The sequence below is a fragment of the Melanostigma gelatinosum genome (genome assembly GCF_949748355.1).
Source record: "Melanostigma gelatinosum genome assembly, chromosome: 18".
NCBI lineage: Eukaryota > Metazoa > Chordata > Actinopteri > Perciformes > Zoarcidae > Melanostigma > Melanostigma gelatinosum.
Window position 1 is genome coordinate 18189896 of NC_136651.1, and position 22169 is coordinate 18212064.

General features: G+C 44.1%; 1 protein-coding gene across 1 annotated transcript; it reads left to right on the forward strand.

Moving 5' to 3' along the window:
- Positions 1-5515: 5515 nt before the first annotated feature.
- LOC306792359 (putative phospholipid-transporting ATPase IM) lies at positions 5516-15548 on the forward strand (the record flags this gene model as incomplete). Its single annotated transcript, XM_079289430.1, has 27 exons — positions 5516-5570; positions 5702-5760; positions 5837-5950; positions 6227-6325; positions 6441-6502; positions 6642-6714; positions 6855-6925; positions 7020-7102; positions 7606-7764; positions 9511-9599; positions 9693-9886; positions 10031-10239; positions 10323-10366; positions 10466-10628; positions 10904-11092; positions 11367-11482; positions 11574-11738; positions 12008-12119; positions 12291-12423; positions 12533-12683; positions 12768-12951; positions 13070-13293; positions 13932-14015; positions 14170-14415; positions 14643-14781; positions 14929-15059; positions 15252-15548. 27 exons carry the CDS (start codon positions 5516-5518, stop codon positions 15546-15548), a joined length of 3645 nt encoding a protein of 1214 aa, XP_079145556.1.
- Between the last annotated feature and the right edge of the window lie 6621 nt (positions 15549-22169).

A 22169-nucleotide genomic window follows, 5' to 3' on the forward strand; every position in this document is an offset into this window, starting at 1 on the left:
GGGGGAGCTGGAAGGTGGGGGGGGGGGGTAAAGACAGGGACGAGAGGTCCCCTAGTTTCACCATAAGAGAGGAGGGCCTCATGCGACGGCCTTTTTTGTGGCTGTAGATTGGCCACGTCGACTCTTTTCTTACACCTTTGGTGTGTCTGCTGCTGACTGTTTTGTCACTTTCACACTCTGGGTATTTTTGGACAAACTCTCACTCATCGCAATCCCCAAAACACTCACGTTATTCACCGAGCTACTCAGCAGGCAGTGACCGCTTACTCATGTCAACCTCTCACCTCTCACCACTCTCTAACCTCTTTGCTCCACCCCCATCTGCTGTTGTTGTGCAATAACCAACCCCCCCACCTGGACCCTGAACCCCCTCAAACCCTGGCCGTGGGTTTTTATGCCTTACGCTCTGCAAACTGTGAATGTGTGAAGTAAAAACAAAAGTGACTTCCACTGCAACGCCGTGTGGTTTGATGTCATCAAAGGGTTCTTGAGGTTGATGAATGAATGTGGCTGGTGGAAAGGAGACAGTCTGTCGATTGTTGAATAGAAGCTGATGAAATATCGTACTGTTTTCACGAGTCATGTCTCAAGAGAAGGTACTTCAACTTATAACTCCTCAGTCGAACCCCTTTGTTTAAATGATTCAGTTAAATATGTGCCTTGCCATGTTCCCATGTTCCCACAGTGATATAATCAGTGTGTAATCTAGTCTGCGGCGATATCGACGACGTTGTGATTTCAAGCGAAACCTCGTGAAAAGCGACTCCCCCAGTGTTGACCCATGATGTGAGAGGTGAACCCTGTTTCGGCCGTATACGTCCAAACTATGAGCTCCGTCCGCGGCTCCGGTGTGACCAAGACGGTCTGCGGCCACTTTATCTATTTATTTTTATACGTATTTATTTTTCGTCCGTGCGTTTCCGAAGATGGCGGTTTAACAATGTCGTTTACCGCCGGGCGGTCAGTCTGACTCGAGCTGCTGCCGTTACTGCAGTCAGAGGCACGTTAAAAAGTGTCCAGTCAGCGTCTGTTGGCGGCGACTCGTGACGTTGACCGACGACAGCGATGGCTGTATTTTACAATAGTTAATTTATAGTGAAGAAATACATGTTAAACTTTCAGGTAACAACGTTTTCTTCCAAAAGAGAAAGGACATCTGAACATTGAGTGTAGATTTACTTCTGGTTTATCACTGCTCTGTCTATGAGTGGCCTTACTTACGGGGAAAAACTAATGTTTCTCTTTTTTAATTACATTTTTTATTTCCTTGTATCTCTGCAATGAGGACAGTTTTGTTTTTTTTGCCCATAATGATGTCAAATACGTTTTCCAAGTGATGTACCTTATCATTTTTTCTACTTTTTATCTTTGACGATATTGCAAAAGCATCGTAACTGTTACTAGGCGGGTTTCTTTGCAGCCATGTTGTTTATTTCGATTGTAACGCTTCCTGTGAACCCTCTGTCCTGATATACAGTGAGACGTGTGCCAGTGAAGTTGCTCCTAACTGATGGAAGAATATTAAAGTGTTACTTTTAATGAAGGATGGATATTGCGGTAATATGAGAGTGTGTGTGTGTGTGTGTACGTTTTTAACCGCCTGTAGAACCTCTCCTCTTTGTTACAGGAACTGATCCATTGTGAATACAGACGTCTCATAGCCATTCTTTGATAAACACGTTCCTTGTGCCAAGCTACAAATGTTCTTTATGTTCTTTGTGTTCTTTATGTCTATATTTTCTAAGTTTGTTAACCCTTGCACTGCCACTAAATCACTGCAGTAGTTAACAAGAACAGTATACCGGTCATTGTAACTGCATCCTTGTGGTGTTTTCTTTGTAAATGTTGACGTCACCATGTTGAGCGTTGTCGTTCATGAATTTTGTATAAAGTATTTGAGAAGTATCTCTAAATGTTTTTACCCGTTTGGTTTCTTTCCCCAGTACAATACGACATTGACTGCTGATTGTTTATGGATCATTTTGATCATTTGAAAAAACTAATTGAAACTGAAAGTTCAAATTTTGGTCTTTAACGTTGAAGAATACAACAATGTATTCAAACTAAAAATAAGTGAAGAAGACGTTTTTTGGGGTTAACTATAACTTTTATTCAGTTTTGGAATTGTTTTGAATAAAATATTTATTTTTCACTTTCATATATATTTAGATATTTGAGGTCTTATATTTTTCAGATTCAGATCTTATATATTTTTTTGTTTCAAAATACATTTTTTTGGTTTCAAATCTTTTTTACAGTTTCAGATCTTTTTATTTACCATGACTCATGGCCTTAATCTGGGGGGGGGGGGGGGGGGGCGTGGCATCAACTGAGAGGGCCGTGAAATCATGAGTGATGGCAAAACAAAGATGGCCGAGAAATGTAGTGTTTCGGTCTCATCAGTGTTTTAATTATTTTTCTCAAAGTTGCAGTGAGCGATTCTCATCCAGCTGTGTTTGTGTGATTAAGTGATAAATGTCCTCTCGGTCCGCTGGCTGCTGGTAGAATCATTAAAACAGACGAAGTGGGTCGGGCCGAGCCACGCAACACGGCCCCAGCCAATCAGCAGCAGGTATCGGTTGTACAGGCGCACAGGACAGGGGAAAGGTTTCATCCATGTATAAAAAGAGTAAATCTATTTCATTATTATTTTATTACGTCTTATTTATTAAACCAAATTGAGAGCTATTGTCTGGCCTTCACGAGTTACTGTATAAATCCACAACTTCTGGGCTTTAAATCATAGCATTTTTTATTTCTTTTTTAAATCACCTTTTTTTTTTCCAGGGTCAATGTATCCTCCATATCTGTTGTTTGAGCCGGTAAAGCTGTGATGCGACAACCGAAGACTGAAGCATTTTGTTTTCAAGATGTCCGTCGCTCAGTTCTCAGCAACGCCTTCAACGAATCTCTTCACATTTGTCACAAACGTCCACCAAGCATGCATTCATTTCAAAGAATTTCAACAGATGAATAAAAATAACATTTTACAATTAAAATGAAATAAGTGTTTTACTTGAATACCAATTAACAATTTAACGTGTGGGATAAAAAGTGATGACATCTAGGAAAGACATGAATGTAAACTGCAACGTGACAGGTTGGTAGAGGTAAACGTGTACAAACTGACGACAAGGTAGCGCCTCATCTTAGTGAGAAAACCTGCTGGAGAACCCTCACTAGATGAGAAGCACCTCGTGGAACTGGCTTACTCACTCGGGTATCTCGGATAAGAACAAAAATCGAATAATTGATGCTGTACTGTAGGCGAACTGTCCCTTTAAAATGAAATCAAACGACAGCATGGGAGAGTTTCTAGTACTAGTGCATGCTGTTTCTAGCTTTTCTTACTGCAGGCAGTAAACAAGCACTCACTGTAACCGTAGAAAGTTCAGTCGTCATCAAACTGAAGACTAAATTGTCATTGGACGAAGGATCATATTTCACTTGTCTGTTTTCTTAAAGAGACACACACTTAGATTTACTTTTCATTGCTTTAATCAGTATAAACTAAAATCATGGAGAGTTATGCACCAGACTTCCTATGTCGAATGAGGAAATGACAGCATGATTTCTCTTGTTGGCAGCAACTGCAAACGTTATGAAACGCAATATGTTCTTTGATTCTCATCACACTGGGTTTCTTCTTCTTTTTCCACTTTGACTCATCCACGTGACATACTTTCAAGTGTTCTCTGTTGAGTTCCATCTTCTCGAAAAAAACAATCATCAGGTCTGTTTGACAACATCCATGCAGACGGGTTCATGTGTGTTGTACGTGGTACACACACACACACACACACACACACACACAATAACTAATTCAGCAAGCTGTTGCTGTTGAGGTCCCCTGGACATCACACAGCCCTCCCTTTGTGTTCTAGTCCAGGTATTCAATTCCATTTCTATCAGCCATGAAGTCACAATATTTGGAATTGACATTTTAGTAAATCATTTAAAAAAAAATCTCTCTCCTTCAAGTAACAGAAGTCCTGCGTACGCGTCACAGGGTGTGTGCTACCTGACCGCCGTAACGCCGGCCCCTGATTGGCCGGGGGCCCGTGCACCTGTGCTGTTGTATTTTTTACAGCCTCCTCTTTCCACTCCTCCTTCTGCATCCAGGTCCAAAGATCGCTGCACTGTTTGCTTTAGGCCTGAGCTGTTAGGCGTCATGGGGCGGGCAGCTCTTCCTGCTTCAACCTGAAACCGAACCACTGTTAGGCGCCTCTCTATCACCACCACACCGCTTCACCTGTCGTCCATCCTGCACGTCTTTCACCCCTGCTGGAGGGCCACCGGTCAAGCCCTGTTCTCCGGCGGTGCCTGGGAGTCCAGACAGAGCACAGACGAGGGGGGGGGGGGGAGGAGGGGGGGAGGGGACTGGATTTACTTCACCTGAGGCGGAAGCAGAGGGAGGATTGAAGTTTGTCTCTATTGTTTTCCATTGAGGGCCCGTGTTCCTGTGTCTCTGTGTGTGTGTGTGAGCAGGACCGTGCACAGGAAGTCACTTTTTATTTGTTTGAGGTATGTATGTGGCTGCTTTTTCATTTGTTTTGCAGACATTGCAGAAATGGTGGCTGTACAGCACTTTAGGGGGGAAAAAGAGACTCACATTTCAAACCCTTTTGTAATGTGAGTCACATTTTCAATCAAAGTCAGAGCCTATTTGTTTTCATTAGTTATGCGAGCGTGTCACACTTGCCCGACCAATCCCTTTGGTTTGGAGCAGGCTTTAGTGGTCTGAGCCGTACATAGAGTCAGGACATTGCTAAGCAGCACAGCATAACGATGACAAAACATCTGCTGCACCTGAGAGACGACTTAATATCTTCTGTTTTATGTGGACGACATCCAACTCTATTCGTCTTATGTTGAAAACGAATACAGGGGAATAAGTTGCCATGTATCCGATTACTTCTTCATGTTTTATTGTTATGGAGTTCACTGTCGACATTTTGCATTCTTCCTGTTCCGTTTTGTTACTTATCCGCAGGTGTAAAAAAGCACAAACACCAAGCAAGAACTACCGATTTTCTGCTGCGTATTCAAAGACCATTGTGAGCAAGTCAAACGTTCACGGTCACATGGCTATCTTGATCTTTGTGGTTGTGGATTATCTGCCGTAGACTTCCCTCTGGTACAAAGGGTTGAGAAGGGAGTGCCTCCATGCATTTACAGCTCTGCAGAGCAGATAAAAAGAAGGTCTCAAGGATGTCGCCCGATATCACCTCATGCAGGTTTTTGTTTTCCCGCCTGGACCTCATGGTGCCTTCCAGCGTTTATCGAAACATCCTTTTTTTACGGCTGTAAGAGCGAACTAGAGTCTTAACCGTAATCGTACGCAAACAAGACCTCCAATAAACAAACCGGTTCCCCCTTTCAGTCGCTGAATCTCTTTTTTTCGGTCCAGCTAAGAAGAAATGTCTCTCGGCCTCGCTGGCTACCCGTCCCTCTGTGATCAGTGAACGTGATGCTCTTTCTCCAGGCGTGACATGTGGAGACGCTGAGCTTAAAGATGGAGTCGCTGACGTCGTACTTTGGCCCGTTGTGCGGGAAAGAGGAAAAGCCAGGTGAGATCTGGAGCTCACAACTTGCACATTGAATGTTCTTAAAAGGTTCTTCTGGTAGCTACACAGTGGACAAAGTGCACACCTTAACAATGAAAGAGACCCATTTGTCCCATCGTTATTTGTTCTCACAGAGGAGGAGAGACACTTCCGAGCGAACGACAGACCTTTCAACCTGTCTTACCACTATGCCGTAAGTATGGACGTGAGGCAGATAAAGGGTCGTCTGCCTTTGCCACCTCTCATCTGTCACTTCCCTCTTCCTCCAGGACAACACCATCAAGACCTCCAAATACAACCTTTTCACCTTCCTGCCGCTCAACCTCTTCGAGCAGTTCCGGAGGCTCGCCAACGCCTACTTCCTCTTCCTCATGGTCCTCCAGGTAGACACTCTGCCTTTGTTTCGGGTCAACGTGGACTGTGCATCACAAATGTAGGCAGTGGGGGATTATGGGTATGTATGCTCACTGATAGCGGCGTGATAGACCGATGTCTTTGCAAAATATTGGGGGTAGGACTTTAACGTTTTGACCTGACGGTATTTAGCTTCCAGAGTATTTGATGCACGTGTAAAAAGAGGATTATATAATGCAGACGCATTATAATACAGATAATGGTATTAAAGCATTTTAAATGTGTGCGTTGGGTTCCGTTGACAGCTCATCCCGCAAATCTCCTCTCTGTCCTGGTTCACCACGGCCGTCCCTCTGTTCTTGGTGCTGACCATAACGGCCGTCAAAGACGCCAGCGATGACATAGTAAGAAGGAATCGATCTCCTGGCGCCTCGTGGGGGGATTCCGCTCAAACGTTGAGATGGAAAGTAGTTCAAACGTACAAATTCAACCGCAAATGTTTTCACTGTTTTTGAGTAGAACCGGCACAGAAGCGACAAGCAGGTGAATAACCGCATGGTGGACGTCCTCATCGATGGAGAGTGAGTCATTTGCCATGCGAATCCCACACTGTATACATCTAATAAATGATAGGAAGTACAAATATACAGCTTTTTGAGCTTCAAAAGGTCATGTATGTAAGTGTTGTGATCTTGTCGTGTGTTTTCATTTTTCTGGCAGACTGAGAAATGAAAAATGGATGAATGTTCAGGTCGGAGACATAATCAAGCTGGAGAATAATCAGTTTGTCACAGTGAGTATGAAGACACCACGACAAAGATTCCTTTACAGCACCTACACTTTGATGATTTCAGTGATAACAACGTTCTATCGAGTGATAATAAAGTTTATCTGTGACCTACTTTCTCTGTCTTCAACGCTTTTGTTTTTAAGGCCGACCTCATGTTGCTGTCCAGCAGTGAGCCTCTCAACCTGGTCTACGTGGAAACGGCTGAGTTGGACGGGTAAGTGCGCATGCGTGGCTGCCGTGCCGATGGTGTCTTGGGTTTCCCGCCCTTCAGTCGGGTCCTGCTCACGTGCTCTCCGTGTCTCCCCCAGTGAAACCAATCTGAAGGTGAAGCAGGCCCTGACTGTAACCGGAGACATGGGGGACAGCACCGACTCGCTGGCCGGCTTCAAGGGTGAAGAAACAGTATTTATGCTGGATATTTGGTCAAGATATGGGGGATTTCTCTGTATTAATTTTCATTCAAATTCATCCTTTTTGTGTGAGAGCTGTGGTAAAAAAATGAGGGACAAACAATTACACAATGAAGAGTAGAACTAAATCACTACTTTTCCTCATGAATACATCACACTATCGAAGTGTTAACTTAGCTGTGTCGCTGATGTCTCTCTCTCTCTCTCCACTCTCTCCCCCCCTCTCTCTCTCTCTCTCTCTCCCCCTTTCTCTCTCTCTCCCTCGCTCTCATCTCTCTCTCTCTCTCCCACACTGTTTCTTTAATTGTTTTTAAATTTCTCTTTTCATTTGCCTTATGTTTTGATGCTTTTAATGGTTTTATGTGAAGCACTTTGAATTACCTTGTTGTTGAAATGTACTATACAAATAAAATTGCCTTGCCTTGCCTTGCCTCTCTTTCTCTCTCTCTCTCTCTCTCCCCCTCTCGCGCTATCTCTCTCGCAGGTGAAGTGCGGTGTGAGCCTCCCAACAACCGTCTCGATAAGTTCAGAGGAACCCTCTCCCTGGACGGACAGACCTACTCTCTGGACAATGACAAGGTGCTGCTCAGAGGATGCACCCTGAGGAACACCGAGTGGTGCTTCGGTCTGGTCATCTTCGGAGGTAAATTGTTGATCCCACCGGAAATATTATGTGGTCCAAAAAAAGAAACCTGCACGTGGAACAGATGAACTTGGGGGCGCACCACTCACGTCTGCAGGGGCCCAGCAGAGTGCGCTCGCGCTACACAACACCGACCAGTTCCAGTGTGTGTGTGTGTGTGTGTGTGTTTGTGTGTGTGTGTGTGGGGGGGGGGGGGCAACAATAACAACGTCATGAATTGACATGACAGTATATATGACATTGAATAAGAATTAATAACATTTGCAAAGATAATGGCAAGTATTGGTAAGTAGAATAGTATTGGTAAGTAGAATAGTATTGGTAAGTAGAATAGTATTGGTAAGTAGAATAGTATTGGTAAGCATAGTATTGGTAAGTAGAATAGTATTGGTAAGAATGGTATTGGTAAGAAGAACAGTATTGGTAAGTAGAATAGTATTGGTAAGTAGAATAGTATTGGTAAGAATAGTATTGGTAAGTAGAATAGTGTTGGTAAGAATAGTATTGGTAAGAAGAATAGTATTGGTAAGTAGAATAGTATTGGTAAGTAGAATAGTATTGGTAAGAATAGTATTGGTAAGTAGAATAGTGTTGGTAAGAATAGTATTGGTAAGAAGAATAGTATTGGTAAGTAGAATAGTATTGGTAAGAATAGTATTGGTAAGAAGAATAGTATTGGTAAGTAGAATAGTATTGGTAAGTAGAATAGTATTGGTAAGAATAGTATTGGTAAGAAGAATAGTATTGGTAAGAAGAATAGTATTGGTAAGTAGAATAGTATTGGTAAGTAGAATAGTATTGGTAAGAATAGTATTGGTAAGAAGAATAGTATTGGTAAGTAGAATAGTATTGGTAAGTAGAATAGTATTGGTAAGAATAGTATTGGTAAGAAGAATAGTATTGGTAAGTAGAATAGTATTGGTAAGTAGAATAGTATTGGTAAGAATAGTATTGGTAAGAAGAATAGTATTGGTAAGAAGAATATAATTGGTAAGTAGAATAGTCTTGGTAAGAATAGTATTGGTAAGTAGAATAGTATTGGTAAGTAGAATAGTGTTGGTAAGAATAGTATTGGTAAGAAGAATAGTATTGGTAAGTAGAATAGTATTGGTAAGAATAGTATTGGTAAGAAGAATAGTATTGGTAAGTAGAATAGTATTGGTAAGTAGAATAGTATTGGTAAGAATAGTATTGGTAAGAAGAATAGTATTGGTAAGAAGAATAGTATTGGTAAGTAGAATAGTATTGGTAAGTAGAATAGTATTGGTAAGAATAGTATTGGTAAGAATAGTATTGGTAAGTAGAATAGTATTGGTAAGTAGAATAGTATTGGTAAGAATAGTATTGGTAAGAATAGTATTGTTAAGTAGAATAGTATTGGTAAGTTAAGTTAAATACCAACAGTCTGTTGAAGTGAGAGCAGGAAAACATATTGAACCTAAACGACTCCAGGGCAACAAAAAGTGATGTTTTTAGAGCAGCTACTGAATTTGATTTCAAAACGACTCAATTAAACTATCTCCACTGCAGCTTGCATTTAACAGGCCGGCATGCACTTGTTAGGGAGCCGCTGAGTAAAGTACAAGTTATAGTTCGTTACATTGTAACGGTATAGGCCGACATGTGAGAAAGTGAATAAAAAAAGTAAATCACAATACTAGAAGTACAAACTTCACTGCGTATTAATGACAGATCAAGATTTCCCCTTCGGCGTATGGATAATAACAAGCGATGGAATGTCTCCAGGTCCCGACACCAAGCTGATGCAGAACAGTGGGAAGACAACATTGAAACGGACGAGCATTGATCACCTGATGAATGTCCTGGTGTTGTGTGTGAGTTTCATGTCCGTGCCCACTGCCACATAAATACATATATGCATGTATATTTTTGTACATTGAGATGTGTGATATCTTGACTCTTATCAGATCTTCGGCTTCCTGGCGTCTATGTGCACCGTTCTGGCCATCGGCAATGGAATCTGGGAGGTGAGGGAGGGCTCAGTGTTCACAATGTTCCTCCCCCGTGAGCAAGGGGTTAACGCCGCCCTCTCCTCCTTCTTCTCCTTCTGGTCCTACGTCATCGTGCTCAACACGGTGGTGCCTATCTCTCTCTACGTCAGGTGCGTTTCCGGCGAAGAACGACGACGAAATCGGAAAAAAGCGACGAAAGTTATCGCGACGAAAGTTATCGCGACGAAAGTTATCGCGACGTAAGTTCAAGAGTCGTAGTCTCACCCCCCCCCCCCCATGTGTGTCGATGGCAGTGTGGAGATCATCCGTCTGGGGAACAGCTTCTTCATCAACTGGGACAGGAAGATGTATTACCCCAAGAGCGACACCCCGGCTCAGGCGAGGACCACCACGCTCAACGAGGAGCTGGGCCAGATCAAATACATCTTCAGCGACAAGACCGGCACCCTGACGCAGAACATCATGACTTTCAACAAGTGCTCCATCAATGGGAAAGCTTACGGTGAGCTGCTCGGCTCACATACAAAGTTCAGTTGCACCGGCGTGGGCTGAATGATTGATTGAGTGTATGTCTCTGTTCTTCAGGGGAGCTGTTTGACTTTTCTGGACAAAGGGTAGAAATAACGGAGGTGAGAGAAGAATACTGACACACCGTTGTGTGTTTTTGTGAATTGTGCGTACCACTCCAACTCTTTTGTCTCTCTTGTCTGCTTATTTGAACCCCTCAGAAGAGTGAGAAAGTGGACTTCTCCTGGAACCAGCTGGCCGATCCAAAGTTCTTCTTCCACGACCACAGTCTGGTGGAGACGGTGAGAGAGGGGAACCCGGAGGCTCAGGCCTTCTTCCGCCTGCTGGCTCTGTGCCACACCGTCATGGCCGAGGAGAAAGAGGGTGAGCGTCGCTTTGTTGCTACATGGATGCAGAGCTTTAAAACAGAAGAATTACAACGTGTATGTTCTGTCTCTGGTGATGGAATGTGTGTGAGCTCAGCCCTGAATTATACAGATTCCGTCTCTTTCTTTTATTTTTCCTCCTCATGTTAACCATTTTGAATGGCAGTGTTAAAAAGGACCCAGTGTCTGACAGCAGTGCAAAACCCACTACACACATTTTCACATCTGAACCTTCTCTCTTCCCTCCTCTCTCTCGTCTTCATCTCCTGGCAGGCAAGCTCAACTATCAGGCTCAGTCTCCCGACGAGGGCGCTCTGGTGACCGCGGCGAGGAACTTCGGTTTCGTGTTCCGCTCGCGCACGCCAGAGACCATCACGGCCGTGGAGATGGGCCGACAGGTGGTCTACGAACTCCTGGCCATCCTCGACTTCAACAACGTACGCAAGAGGATGTCGGTCATAGGTGAGAGACAGCAGTAATTCAAACTATGTCTTTCATGTCGCCAAAATAGGACGTTTGAGTCTCCATCGATTTTTTGAAGAGGATTTTCTTAAGTTATTTAAGCCGCCATACAAAGTCATTTGTTGCCTTCATGGTTTCAAATCCCCATTGGTGCATTCAAGGACGATCCGATAACTGAGATGTATGTGTCTTTTACTCGTTAGTAGAAGGCACATCATGTCAACCTAAACTGAACGTCTATGTGTCGCCTCACAACTTCCAACATGTGTTCCAGTGCGTAGCCCCGAAGGCAAGTTGACTCTTTACTGCAAAGGAGCCGACACCATCATCTATGAAAGACTGCACCCGTCCTGCAACAAGCTGAAGGAGGTGACCACCGGACACCTCAACGTGAGTGATGCCGTGGGGTTTTTTTTTCGCACCGTGTTTACCGATTTTGAGTTTTTTTTAATTCAATTTTTGATTCGTCCAACTGGAACAGGAGTATGCAGGGGACGGCCTTCGCACGCTGGTCCTGGCCTACAAGGACTTGGATGAGAGCTACATGGATGAGTGGAAACTGCGCCACCACGAGGCCAGCACCGCAATGGGGGACCGAGAGGAGAGGCTGGATCAGCTTTATGAAGAGATAGAGAAAGACCTGCAGGTTAGTCCACCCGCTGAATGCCTCGACACGTCGCTGCATAGTTTGATTTGCTAAGCAAAAAGTTTAAATACAGATATATGGCAACCAATGAAGACCTGCCTCAGACCAACAATAATATCTCATATGCAGATTTAACGGCAAATTAAACCAGCATTGCTTCATTTCAATGAATGTAGTTATTTGTGTTTTAATTCTGCCAGAGAAAGAAGGTTTTTACACACAGAATAAATCCTTTTTGACACGTCCGTCCTGTACTCCGTGTGTTTTAGCTGTTGGGAGCGACGGCTGTGGAGGACAAGCTGCAGGACGGCGTTCCACAGACCATCGAGCAACTGGCTAAAGCTGACATCAAGATCTGGGTGTTGACTGGTGATAAACAGGGTTAGTGTCACACATTTCCTGATCCTGTTCTAATCACACATTTCAAGACGGGTAAAGTAGTAATGAGGAATATTGTCTCCTATTCTCTCACTGTTGATCTGATCATGTGTCAGGAGCCATAAACACGCTGTGTGAATGTTTGGCGTGTCTGCCCGATGATTTGCATCACAGTAACTGTTGTGGACGGTTTAAAAACAGAGACGGCGGAGAACATCGGCTACTCCTGCAACATGCTCAGAGAGGAGATGAAGGAGATTTTCGTTGTGGCGGCCAACACGGCTGAAGCAGTCAAAGAGGAGCTACGGTGAGTCGGCCCCAAAGACATGACAAAGAGAAATGTCTTTTCTCAAGAGACAATGGTTTCATTTCGTGGGTCATTGTCCAACGTCAACATATTGCCCTCCTGTTGTCAGGAATGCTCGGAGGATAATGTGTCCAGACTCAGCGGAGGAGCCGTCTGTGATCAAGGCTCGAGCCGGCCTGTTCTGGCTTCAGAAGACGGAGAGAGTGGAGGACGAGAAGGTGGACGGAGATTATGGCCTCGTTATAAACGGGCACAGTCTGGTAAGAAGGCTTTTTTGAAGTGGGGTTGTGTTGACTCATGACCTCGTCGCGGCCCTCTCATCCCGTCTTCCCTTTGGTCCTCAGGCCTTCGCACTGGATGCGGACCTGCAGCTGGAGCTGCTGAGGACAGCGTGCATGTGTCAGACTGTGATTTGCTGCAGGGTCACCCCTCTGCAGAAGGCCCAGGTGGTTAAGCTGGTCAAGAAATACAAGCAGGCCGTCACTCTGGCCATTGGCGACGGGGCCAACGACGTCAGCATGATCAAGGGTGAGCTCATTCATCTCAGCGCACTATTACCAGAATCAGACAGACGTATGTGCAGTAAAAGCAAAACACTTGGTCGATAGTCAGAACTGTGTTTTTCCGCTTCCTGTCCGGCCTCCAGCTGCTCATATCGGTGTGGGTATCAGCGGTCAGGAGGGCATGCAGGCGGTTCTCTCCAGCGACTACTCCTTCGCCCAGTTCCGTTACCTTCAGCGCCTCCTGCTGGTGCACGGTCGCTGGTCCTACCTGCGCATGTGCAAGTTCCTGCAATATTTCTTCTACAAGAACTTCACCTTCACCTTCGTGCATTTCTGGTACGCCTTCTTCTGCGGCTTCTCTGCTCAGGTGAGGGACATGTTTTGGTATGATGTCACATCATGTTCATGAGTTACTTGCAGAGTGAAAAAAATGTGTGATCAAGTGAGGCCCACGATTCACTCTCAGAATAATGCATGTTAAAGAAATGTAAATATATTTTATATGTAATAACATGCCAATATTAAATAAATCTGATGCTTTATTAGCACAAAAGTTGCATTGTGAATGAATATAAGGTTAGAAAATAATATAATAATATCCAGGTGACTTCCAGAATAAACCACGCCCACTTCCTGTCCTCTTTCTGAATACAGAGACAGATCATTCTGTTGGTTTAACAGACACAGATAAGCTCCAAACCTCTCATGTGACTTCTGGTTGCAAAAAAAACAAGATGGTGACGGTCAAAATACCGAAGTCGAGACTTCAAACGGCAATCCGCAAACCAATAGGAGTATATATAACATATACATATAAAGTATATGGGAACAACTCAACCGATATGCTCTATAAGCTCAAATGAAACTGGAGAGACCTGTACGGACACCTGAACCACACAATACAAACAGTTCCCCATATTTAACAAATGTTCAACGTCAACAGATACAATGTTGTTAATGCTGTATTTCCATGTTTAATGTCCTCTTTGTTTTTCGTGTTCACAGACTGTGTATGACGAGTGGTTCATCACATTGTACAACCTGGTTTACACCGCACTTCCTGTCCTCGGCATGAGCATCTTTGACCAGGTATATGCACAAAGGGGGGAAGTTAATATTCAATTACTTTGAGATAGCTCACAGACTCAAACTCAACATGTTCTTCTGATTAACATCATATCATGTCTCAGTACTTCACACCCCACCTGCATCCTCTTCTGTCTCCTCTCCTCTGCGTCTGCAGGACGTGAATGACCGCTGGAGCTTCCAGTACCCTCAGCTCTACGCTCCGGGCCAGCTCAACCTGTACTTCAGCAAGAAGGCCTTCGTGCGCTGCACCATGCACAGCTGCTACAGCTCCCTCATCCTCTTCTTCATCCCGTGGGCCGCCATGCACGACACGGTCCGAGACGACGGCAAAGACATCGCCGACTACCAGTCCTTCGCTCTGCTGGCGCAGACCTGTCTGCTGGTCGTGATGAGCGTGCAGGTGAGGAACACCGAGGAGCAGCACGGCACGCGGAGGTGCCACCATTTCTGCATCAATGACCGGATTAGCCCGGATGTGCTCATTTCAGTGTATTTGTCAAATTGCCATTTTTGCTTGCAGCAAAGTGACTTGTACTGTGGAGGATTTTATTCACAGCACCCGCCCTTATGAATGAGTGAATATGTGCGGCTGAATTTAAAATAGAGAGTGCTTTTGCATCGCTGCAGCTGTGTCTGGACACCGCTTACTGGACGGCAGTGAACCAGTTCTTTGTGTGGGGCAGCCTGGCCGCTTACTTCGCCGTCACATTAACCATGTACAGCAACGGCATGTTCCTCATCTTCACCTCCTCTTTCCCCTTCATTGGTGAGTACATTCAGCTCATTCGTAGAGGCAGCTTGGTGCTGCCCACGTCTTCAAAGCGCTAAAAAAACACCTACAAGCCATATACAATATGATCTGGTAATCAAGGCTTTTACTGTGTGATTGTTGCTGCTGGTCTGATGATTCCAGGCACAGCGAGAAACTCTCTGAACCAGCCCAACGTCTGGCTCACCGTCTTCCTGACGTCCCTCCTCTGCATTCTGCCGGTGGTGGCTTTCCGCTTCGTCCTCATTCAGCTTCAGCCCACCGCCAACGACAAGGTGAGACGACACGTGACACGGGAATCTGTTCTGCCTCAATCTCTGGGTGATGGAATGTGATATATGCCAATAATAAGGTCATTTAACTATCATGGAGAAGAAGAACACCCACAGTCTCCCGAGGTCACGTTTGCAAATGTGCCCATATTAAGAAGTCTGCAGTAAAGACTGGTCCCTCTGTCCCTCCTCTAGGTGAGACATAAGGTGCGAAAGGAGGCGCTGCCGGCGCCGGCGCCCCGCCGCCCCCCCACCAGGCGGATCAGCACCCGTCGCTCGGGCTACGCCTTCTCCCACGCGCAGGGCTACGGCGACCTGGTGACGTCTCGGAGGTTCCTGCTGAGGCTGCCCCTGAAGAGCCGCTCGGTGCTGTTCACACAGACGGACTCCCCGCTGGCTCAGAACCAGCCGCAGCACTACCGCACCATCGCAGAGGAGGCGGAGGACCCGCAGAAACCCCCACCGGCCGGAGGGGCGGCCGCGGCACAGTGAGCGGGAACCTGGTCGAACATTTACACCTAAAACTGAGTCTGACTCCAACTCAAGTTTTATTAAATCGAATGGAGCTTCATGAAATGGCCAGAAATATTGGATACAGTTTTCCTTAACAAGCTCAAACATATGCGAAACCAGGAAACTGCGATGAGATTAGCTCTGTGTCATGAACACCAAATGGTTGTGATTTTATAGAAAGAAGAAATGAAATGAAATGAAATGTAAATGAATGAATGTAAAAGGTTGCCACATGGCTGATCTGGAGGAACTGTGTCACCACACTGCCTGCAACATGAAGTTGCATTTTGTACCTTTTTTAATTGTTTGTTTTTTCTTCCAGTGAATTGTCAATACTCAGGGTGTCATTCTTAGAAAGCATAAAACAGTGATTTCAGTTGAAGTCCACGATGAACTCTGTTTACATAATTATAGACATAAAGAGTTTTATATTTTAAACGTTTTATTATTGCTCTGCTCTGTTTCTCTCGCCTATGAAGAGATGTATAACTCTGCAGTATTCTTTGTCTCCGTATCAGTAACATTAAAGGTACAGTGATGGTTTAGGTGTCAGAGGGACCAGCAGGCAGCACATGATATTCAGAAAATAACTTTTTTCCAGTCCAAACACATACTTTGCCATTGTGTCATTCATTGTATTGTGTAACCCTTTCATGGGAGATACTCAGTGAATAAAAAACATAACTTGATTGACCTCTATCGCTAGACCAAATGATCTTACGTCTCTTATCTTATGATGTCAAATAGAGCACACCTCTCCACACACACATAGAGCAACCTCCACGGACAACATCACTCAATACAGGAAGCAAAGAAAAGCAAATAGCCTACATACAAGTCAAAGGAATGCCATTGTAAAAGACTGAAGAAATAGCCGATATATAGATATACATTTATACTTATATATATATATATATATATATATATATATATATATATATATATATATATATATATATATATATATATTTTATATACTGGTTTGGTTTGATGCTTTTTTAATTCCACCACAGCATCTTGGTCGGATCATTATGATGCTTCTTGATAAACGAGTCGATGTAGGTTTTGTCGAACTGATAGAAACACGCATTGAGCACAAGTTTGTACACAGACGTTAGAACCTGTATATGAAGGACAAAAATGTCAGATTATTGTAAATATTTGATAACCTGGACTCTTTCAGGGAGCCTCAACCCTCCACATTTGCTGGCATTATGCATGCGGCAGTGAGCACTTTTACCCTCTCTCTCTGTCTTCCTTACACATCACGTCACGTCACGTCTGCACACACACACACACACACACACACACACACACACACACACACACACACACACACACACACACACACACACACACACACACACACACACACACACACACACACACACACACACACACACACACACACAACTGCAGTGTCCTCTGGGCCTGCCAGCGATGACATCACCGGTGAAGGCGCTGTCCCAGCATGGCACGGATCCAGCAAAAAGCTTCTGGTCTGCTTTCTGATCCACAAGAAAAAGAAGACAGTTCGTGACTGCAAAGGTTGATAAAAGGTTTGAAAAAAAAAAAAAACGTACCTCAAAAATGAAACCCTTCCTCCTCCCCTTTCTGGCCACGCAGCACAGTGAGCAGGCGCCACCGTCTCCGGTGAAGGTCAGCCAAAGATCCCACAGTATGGAACAGGAAGGAGGACTGGTATGCTCTATATATAGCTCGCCTGTGTGGCACACCCAACCCACAACCACTGGCTTGATCATTTAATCCTATTTCCGATTGCACAGACCATTTTTGAACTTTAATCACACATTTTACAAGAAACAAGAAGTCAGTTCAATCCCTTTATGCTATTATTAGACTTCCAGGAATACAAATGAAAAACAGTTTGACACAGAAGCTGGGGTGAATCGGGGAAAGAGTCAAAGCACATACATGATCAATCTCCCTGGGGCTCAAAGTTGAAGTGGAGCGCTGCAGCCTGGTCCGACATGGTCGGCGTCTGTAACAGGAGACAGCAGACTTATAAAGAGAATTTCACACTTGGGCCAACTTAGCCTTGAGAGGACCGTTGTGAGTCTCCGACCAGGCAACAGTCTGCTGCTCTGTGGAGCAACCTGCTGCATTCATGGTCCCCAGAGGATGCCTTGTAGTGATTCTCACGCTCAAGATGTTTCCCTTTGAACAGCACTTTGGTACATGAAGAGGAATCTCGAAATCGAATGTCCAGATTTTCAATTAGATTTCTCCACGTCACTTGTCAGATTGTCTTTTGCGCTACGCTTAAGCATTAGCAAGTTCTTCGCTCATCATCGATATGTTAACTTCTAAATTGATGTTGCCGAAGTAGTTCCCAAACAGTTTTCACGTCCCGTACAAAGGAGCAGCATTATCCTTCATTTGGAGTCATGTTTGTGTCCACCTGATGAATGTAAGTCCTTTATTTACTCTCTTTTAATTATTTAGGTCTCCACCAACTCCTGAGGGAAATAGCCTAGCCGCCAACTGTCTCTGTCTGCTTTTTGGAGCTGAGTGCTCATTAGGTTTTTAGACCTTTTTCACTTAAAGCTGCTGCCTACTGTGGCCGAAAACTACGGCATGAGAGTGAAACTAAATGGCAGTTTGCAGCTGTTTTGAGCTGCGACTCTTTATAAAGCTGAGGGGAGCTGAGGCTTCAGGTGACAATCCTCTGTAGGTTCATCACCTTTTCACATTGTCATTTGACAAAGTTTTATTGTCAAACAATTGATATAATGAAAGCCAGTCATCAATACTTTCATGTCGTGACGTTAATGCACATTGCAGCCTCTAGGGGTTGTTCAAGGCCCCTTAGACGTATCTATTAATTCGTTGATGGACATGAAGTGGACGTAGTCATCGTGGCGTCACACATTGGTTTGTGGACTGGTTTTGAAGCCTTGAGTTTGGCATATTTGACCATCGCCATCTTGTTTTTTTTGCAAGGGACCATATTTGGACTGTGGATGAGTGAGGTAGAGACAGACGGCTCACTCACTCACTCGCTCCGCGCTAAAGCATCCCCTGCTTTATGGTCTATTTGACTCTAAATGGACCATAATGTACTAAATGAACATCATGCTGTATTGAAGAAGACTTGAAACTAGAGATTGAGACCATAAACTCATGTTTACAATGTTTACTGAGGTAATAAATCGAGAGGAGTAGAGTCATTTTCTCGTAGACTTCTATACAACCTGGCTTAACTTTTCAGAACCGGAGGTTGCCGCCCATGGACAACCGATCATTTAACCCCCGCCTGTGGCACATGATCAGCTATCACAGTGAGACACGGGAACAGCAGCTGAGTAACCTTTATAGTGTTGATAAGAAGGCCGGGCTCACTCCAGACAACCTGACTCAGCGTTAAGACTTCAGCCTGGTCAAACATCGGTTTCACTGTTTTTAAAATGTTTGACAAATGGCTTGTGTGAATGTCTGTGTGAGATAAAGAGAGTTATCTATAAGTGGAGCGTAGGTGGTGTCAGTTGTGAGGCTCGTGTCTAAATAAAGGATTACCTTCAACCTTAGGAAGTCCACCCGCTCCACTTGGGCATGCAATCAATTTGCCTCCTTTTTTACTGACAAAATTCTGAAAATTAGACAAGCAGTCAGTGCCTCCACACCAACCACAGGATATGTGTTGTCCCGATCTCTGAATAACATCCATTCAAATATCATGACACAATTTCATTCAATCGACCGTAGAAGCCTAGAAGACATTATACAACATCTGAAGTCATCCTCCTGCTGCTTGGATATTCTACCAACACACTTTTCAAAAATATTTCAAACTGCATGACCACTGATCTTTTACAAATTGTAAACACATCCCTTCTCTCAGGTGTCTTCCCACAAGCCCTAAAAACTGCAGTTATTAAACCGCTCCTAAAGAAGGCTAGTTTAGACTCCGCAACAATGAAAAATTATAGGCAAATATCAAACCTCCCATTTTTAAGAAAAATAATTGAAAAAGCGGTTTTCCAACAGCTGACCAACTTCTTGTCCGTAAATAACTGCTTTTGATGTTTTCCAGTCAGGCTTTCGACAGCACCACAGCACTGAAACTGCTCTTGTTAAGGTTTTCAACGACATCCACTTAAACATAGACAATGGCAGAAGTTCAGTCTTAGTGTTACTGGATCTCAGTGCTGCATTCGACACGGTCGACCATGCCATACTCCTAGAAAGACTAAAAATCTGGGTGGGACTCTCTGGCACAGCACTTAACTGGTTTGAATCCTACTTGAAGGACCGAGAATACTTTGCGTCTGTAGCTGATTACACATCAGAGCTGACTAAAATGACATGTGGTGTTCCCCAAGGTTCAATACTGGGGCATCTTCTGTTCAACATCTACATGCTTCCACTAGCTCAGATTATGGAAAACAACAAAGTGTGTTGTCATAATTATGCAGACGGCACACAAATCTACATAACTATGTCACCAGGGGACTATAATCCCATACAAGGGCTGGGTAACTGCATTGAACAAATCCACAACTGGATGTGCCAGAATTTTCTTCAATTAAACAAAGATAAAACAGAAGTAATTGTTTTCGGTACCAAGGACGAACAATTGAAAATCACCGCTCAGCTTCAGTCACTGATGTTAAAACCCACAAACCAAGCCAGAAATCTAGGTGTAGTTATGGATTCAGACCTCAACCTGAACAGCCATATCAAGAAAATTACAAAATCAGCCTACTATCACCTGAAGAATATATCAAGGATTAGAGGACTTATGTCTCAACAGGATTTGTAAAAACTTGTCCACGCATTTATCTTCAGCAGACTGGACTACTGTAACGGTGTGTTTACAGGTCTCTGTAAAAAGTCCATCAGAAAGCTGCAGCTGATTCAGAACGCTGCAGCTCGAGTCCTCACTAAGACCAGGAGGGTGGATCACATCACTCCAGTTCTGAGGTCTTTGCACTGGCTTCCTGTCCAACAAAGAATTGACTTTAAAATCCTGCTGTTGGTTTACAAAGCACTGAATGGTTTAGGGCCAAAATACATCTCTGATCTGCTGCTACCTTATGAACCATCCCGACCCCTCAGGTCGTCTGGGACCGGTCTACTTTCTGTTCCCAGAGTCAGAACTAAACATGGAGAAGCAGCGTTCAGTTTTTCTGCTCCACATATCTGGAACAAAGTCCCAGAAAGCTGCAGGTCTGCTGAGACACTCAGCTCATTTAAATCAAGATTGAAGACTTGTTTGCTGCTGCCTTTAATTGAACCACATTCAATTAATATATGAATCAATTCCCTGCATTTCACGACTGCATTTTATTTCTTGCACTGTTTTTTAAAATGTTTTAATGAATGTTCTTAATTGTTTTTAAATCTACTTTTCTTTTGCCTTATGTTTTGATGCTTTTAATGGTTTTATGTAAAGCACTTTGAATTAACTTGTTGAAATGTGCTATACAAATAAACTTGCCTTGCCCCTTCTAACCCACATCACAGACCCATTTGATACAATGTAACACAGCTGCCACATTAGCACTGGTGTGCTGCTCATGATCCCAGGAGAACACGTTGGTGTTTTACCAATAACCTTTCTATGATAGGGGATCTTATCAGTCTGGTCGGTTACACACAGAAAATATTCCTGACATCTGAGGCTTTTGGTGTCAACAGAGCGTCGCCATAAAATCGTGTTTTGTTATATTTGGCTCTCTGCACTGGGGGCAAATGGGCAAAAAGTTCCCTGAACTCCTGTTTTTGAAAATAGCTAGCACGCGACCCACGCATGGGCCGAGTCCCCCCCCCGTTTGAGGAATGTCGAATGAGGCCTCGTTTTGGGTAAAAAAAAAAGCTTTGCAAAAGGTTCAGGGTTCAGTACCAGAGGGGAGGTGCCTGTAAGTATTGGTCATTTCGGGTTGGAGAGGGAGGGGGGGGGGGGGGGTCTTCCAAATTTGGCACTGTGGCAGGGATCACATGAGGTCGACCTCTGATTCCCATTATTTTTATTCTCTGAAATAATCTCATACACCCTCCCGCTCCCTGCAGTGCAGATGAATCATTTATAGAACTGGCAAAGCATTGCACTTGTGCGTGAGAGTCTCTGGACTGGGAGATTAAGAGCGTGCTCTTTTCACATGCGGTGAAGTCACCTTCTGCACGGTGCAGACAAGCCGACAGGAAAATACACCGGCTAACGAGGTCTTCTCTGCACAAGCCACCTCTGAACCAGACTGCACCGGGAACAAAGGTCACGGCCTCTGGTCCCAACCACGGAATATTGAATCTGGTTTAGGCATCAGGTCGAAGGTTTTGAGACCATACAAGGTTCAACGAGTCTGTGTTTGTTGCAAAATGATTCACAGAAATGTAGACTACATCAGCACATCATGCGCTGACTGGAACAAATATGTTTGTGCATCAAATGATCCAGTCCATAATTAAACATTAAAATAATTCAAAATGGATTTTTAATTAATCTATTTAGAGAGAGAGAGAAACTGTTTTTCCTCCCCAAACTCCTGTTGGAAGTAAATTCTTCAACTGGCTCCGAACACCCAGTCGTTCAATGAATGAACGAACGAAGATGTGTAAGAAACGTACCAAAACCCCAGA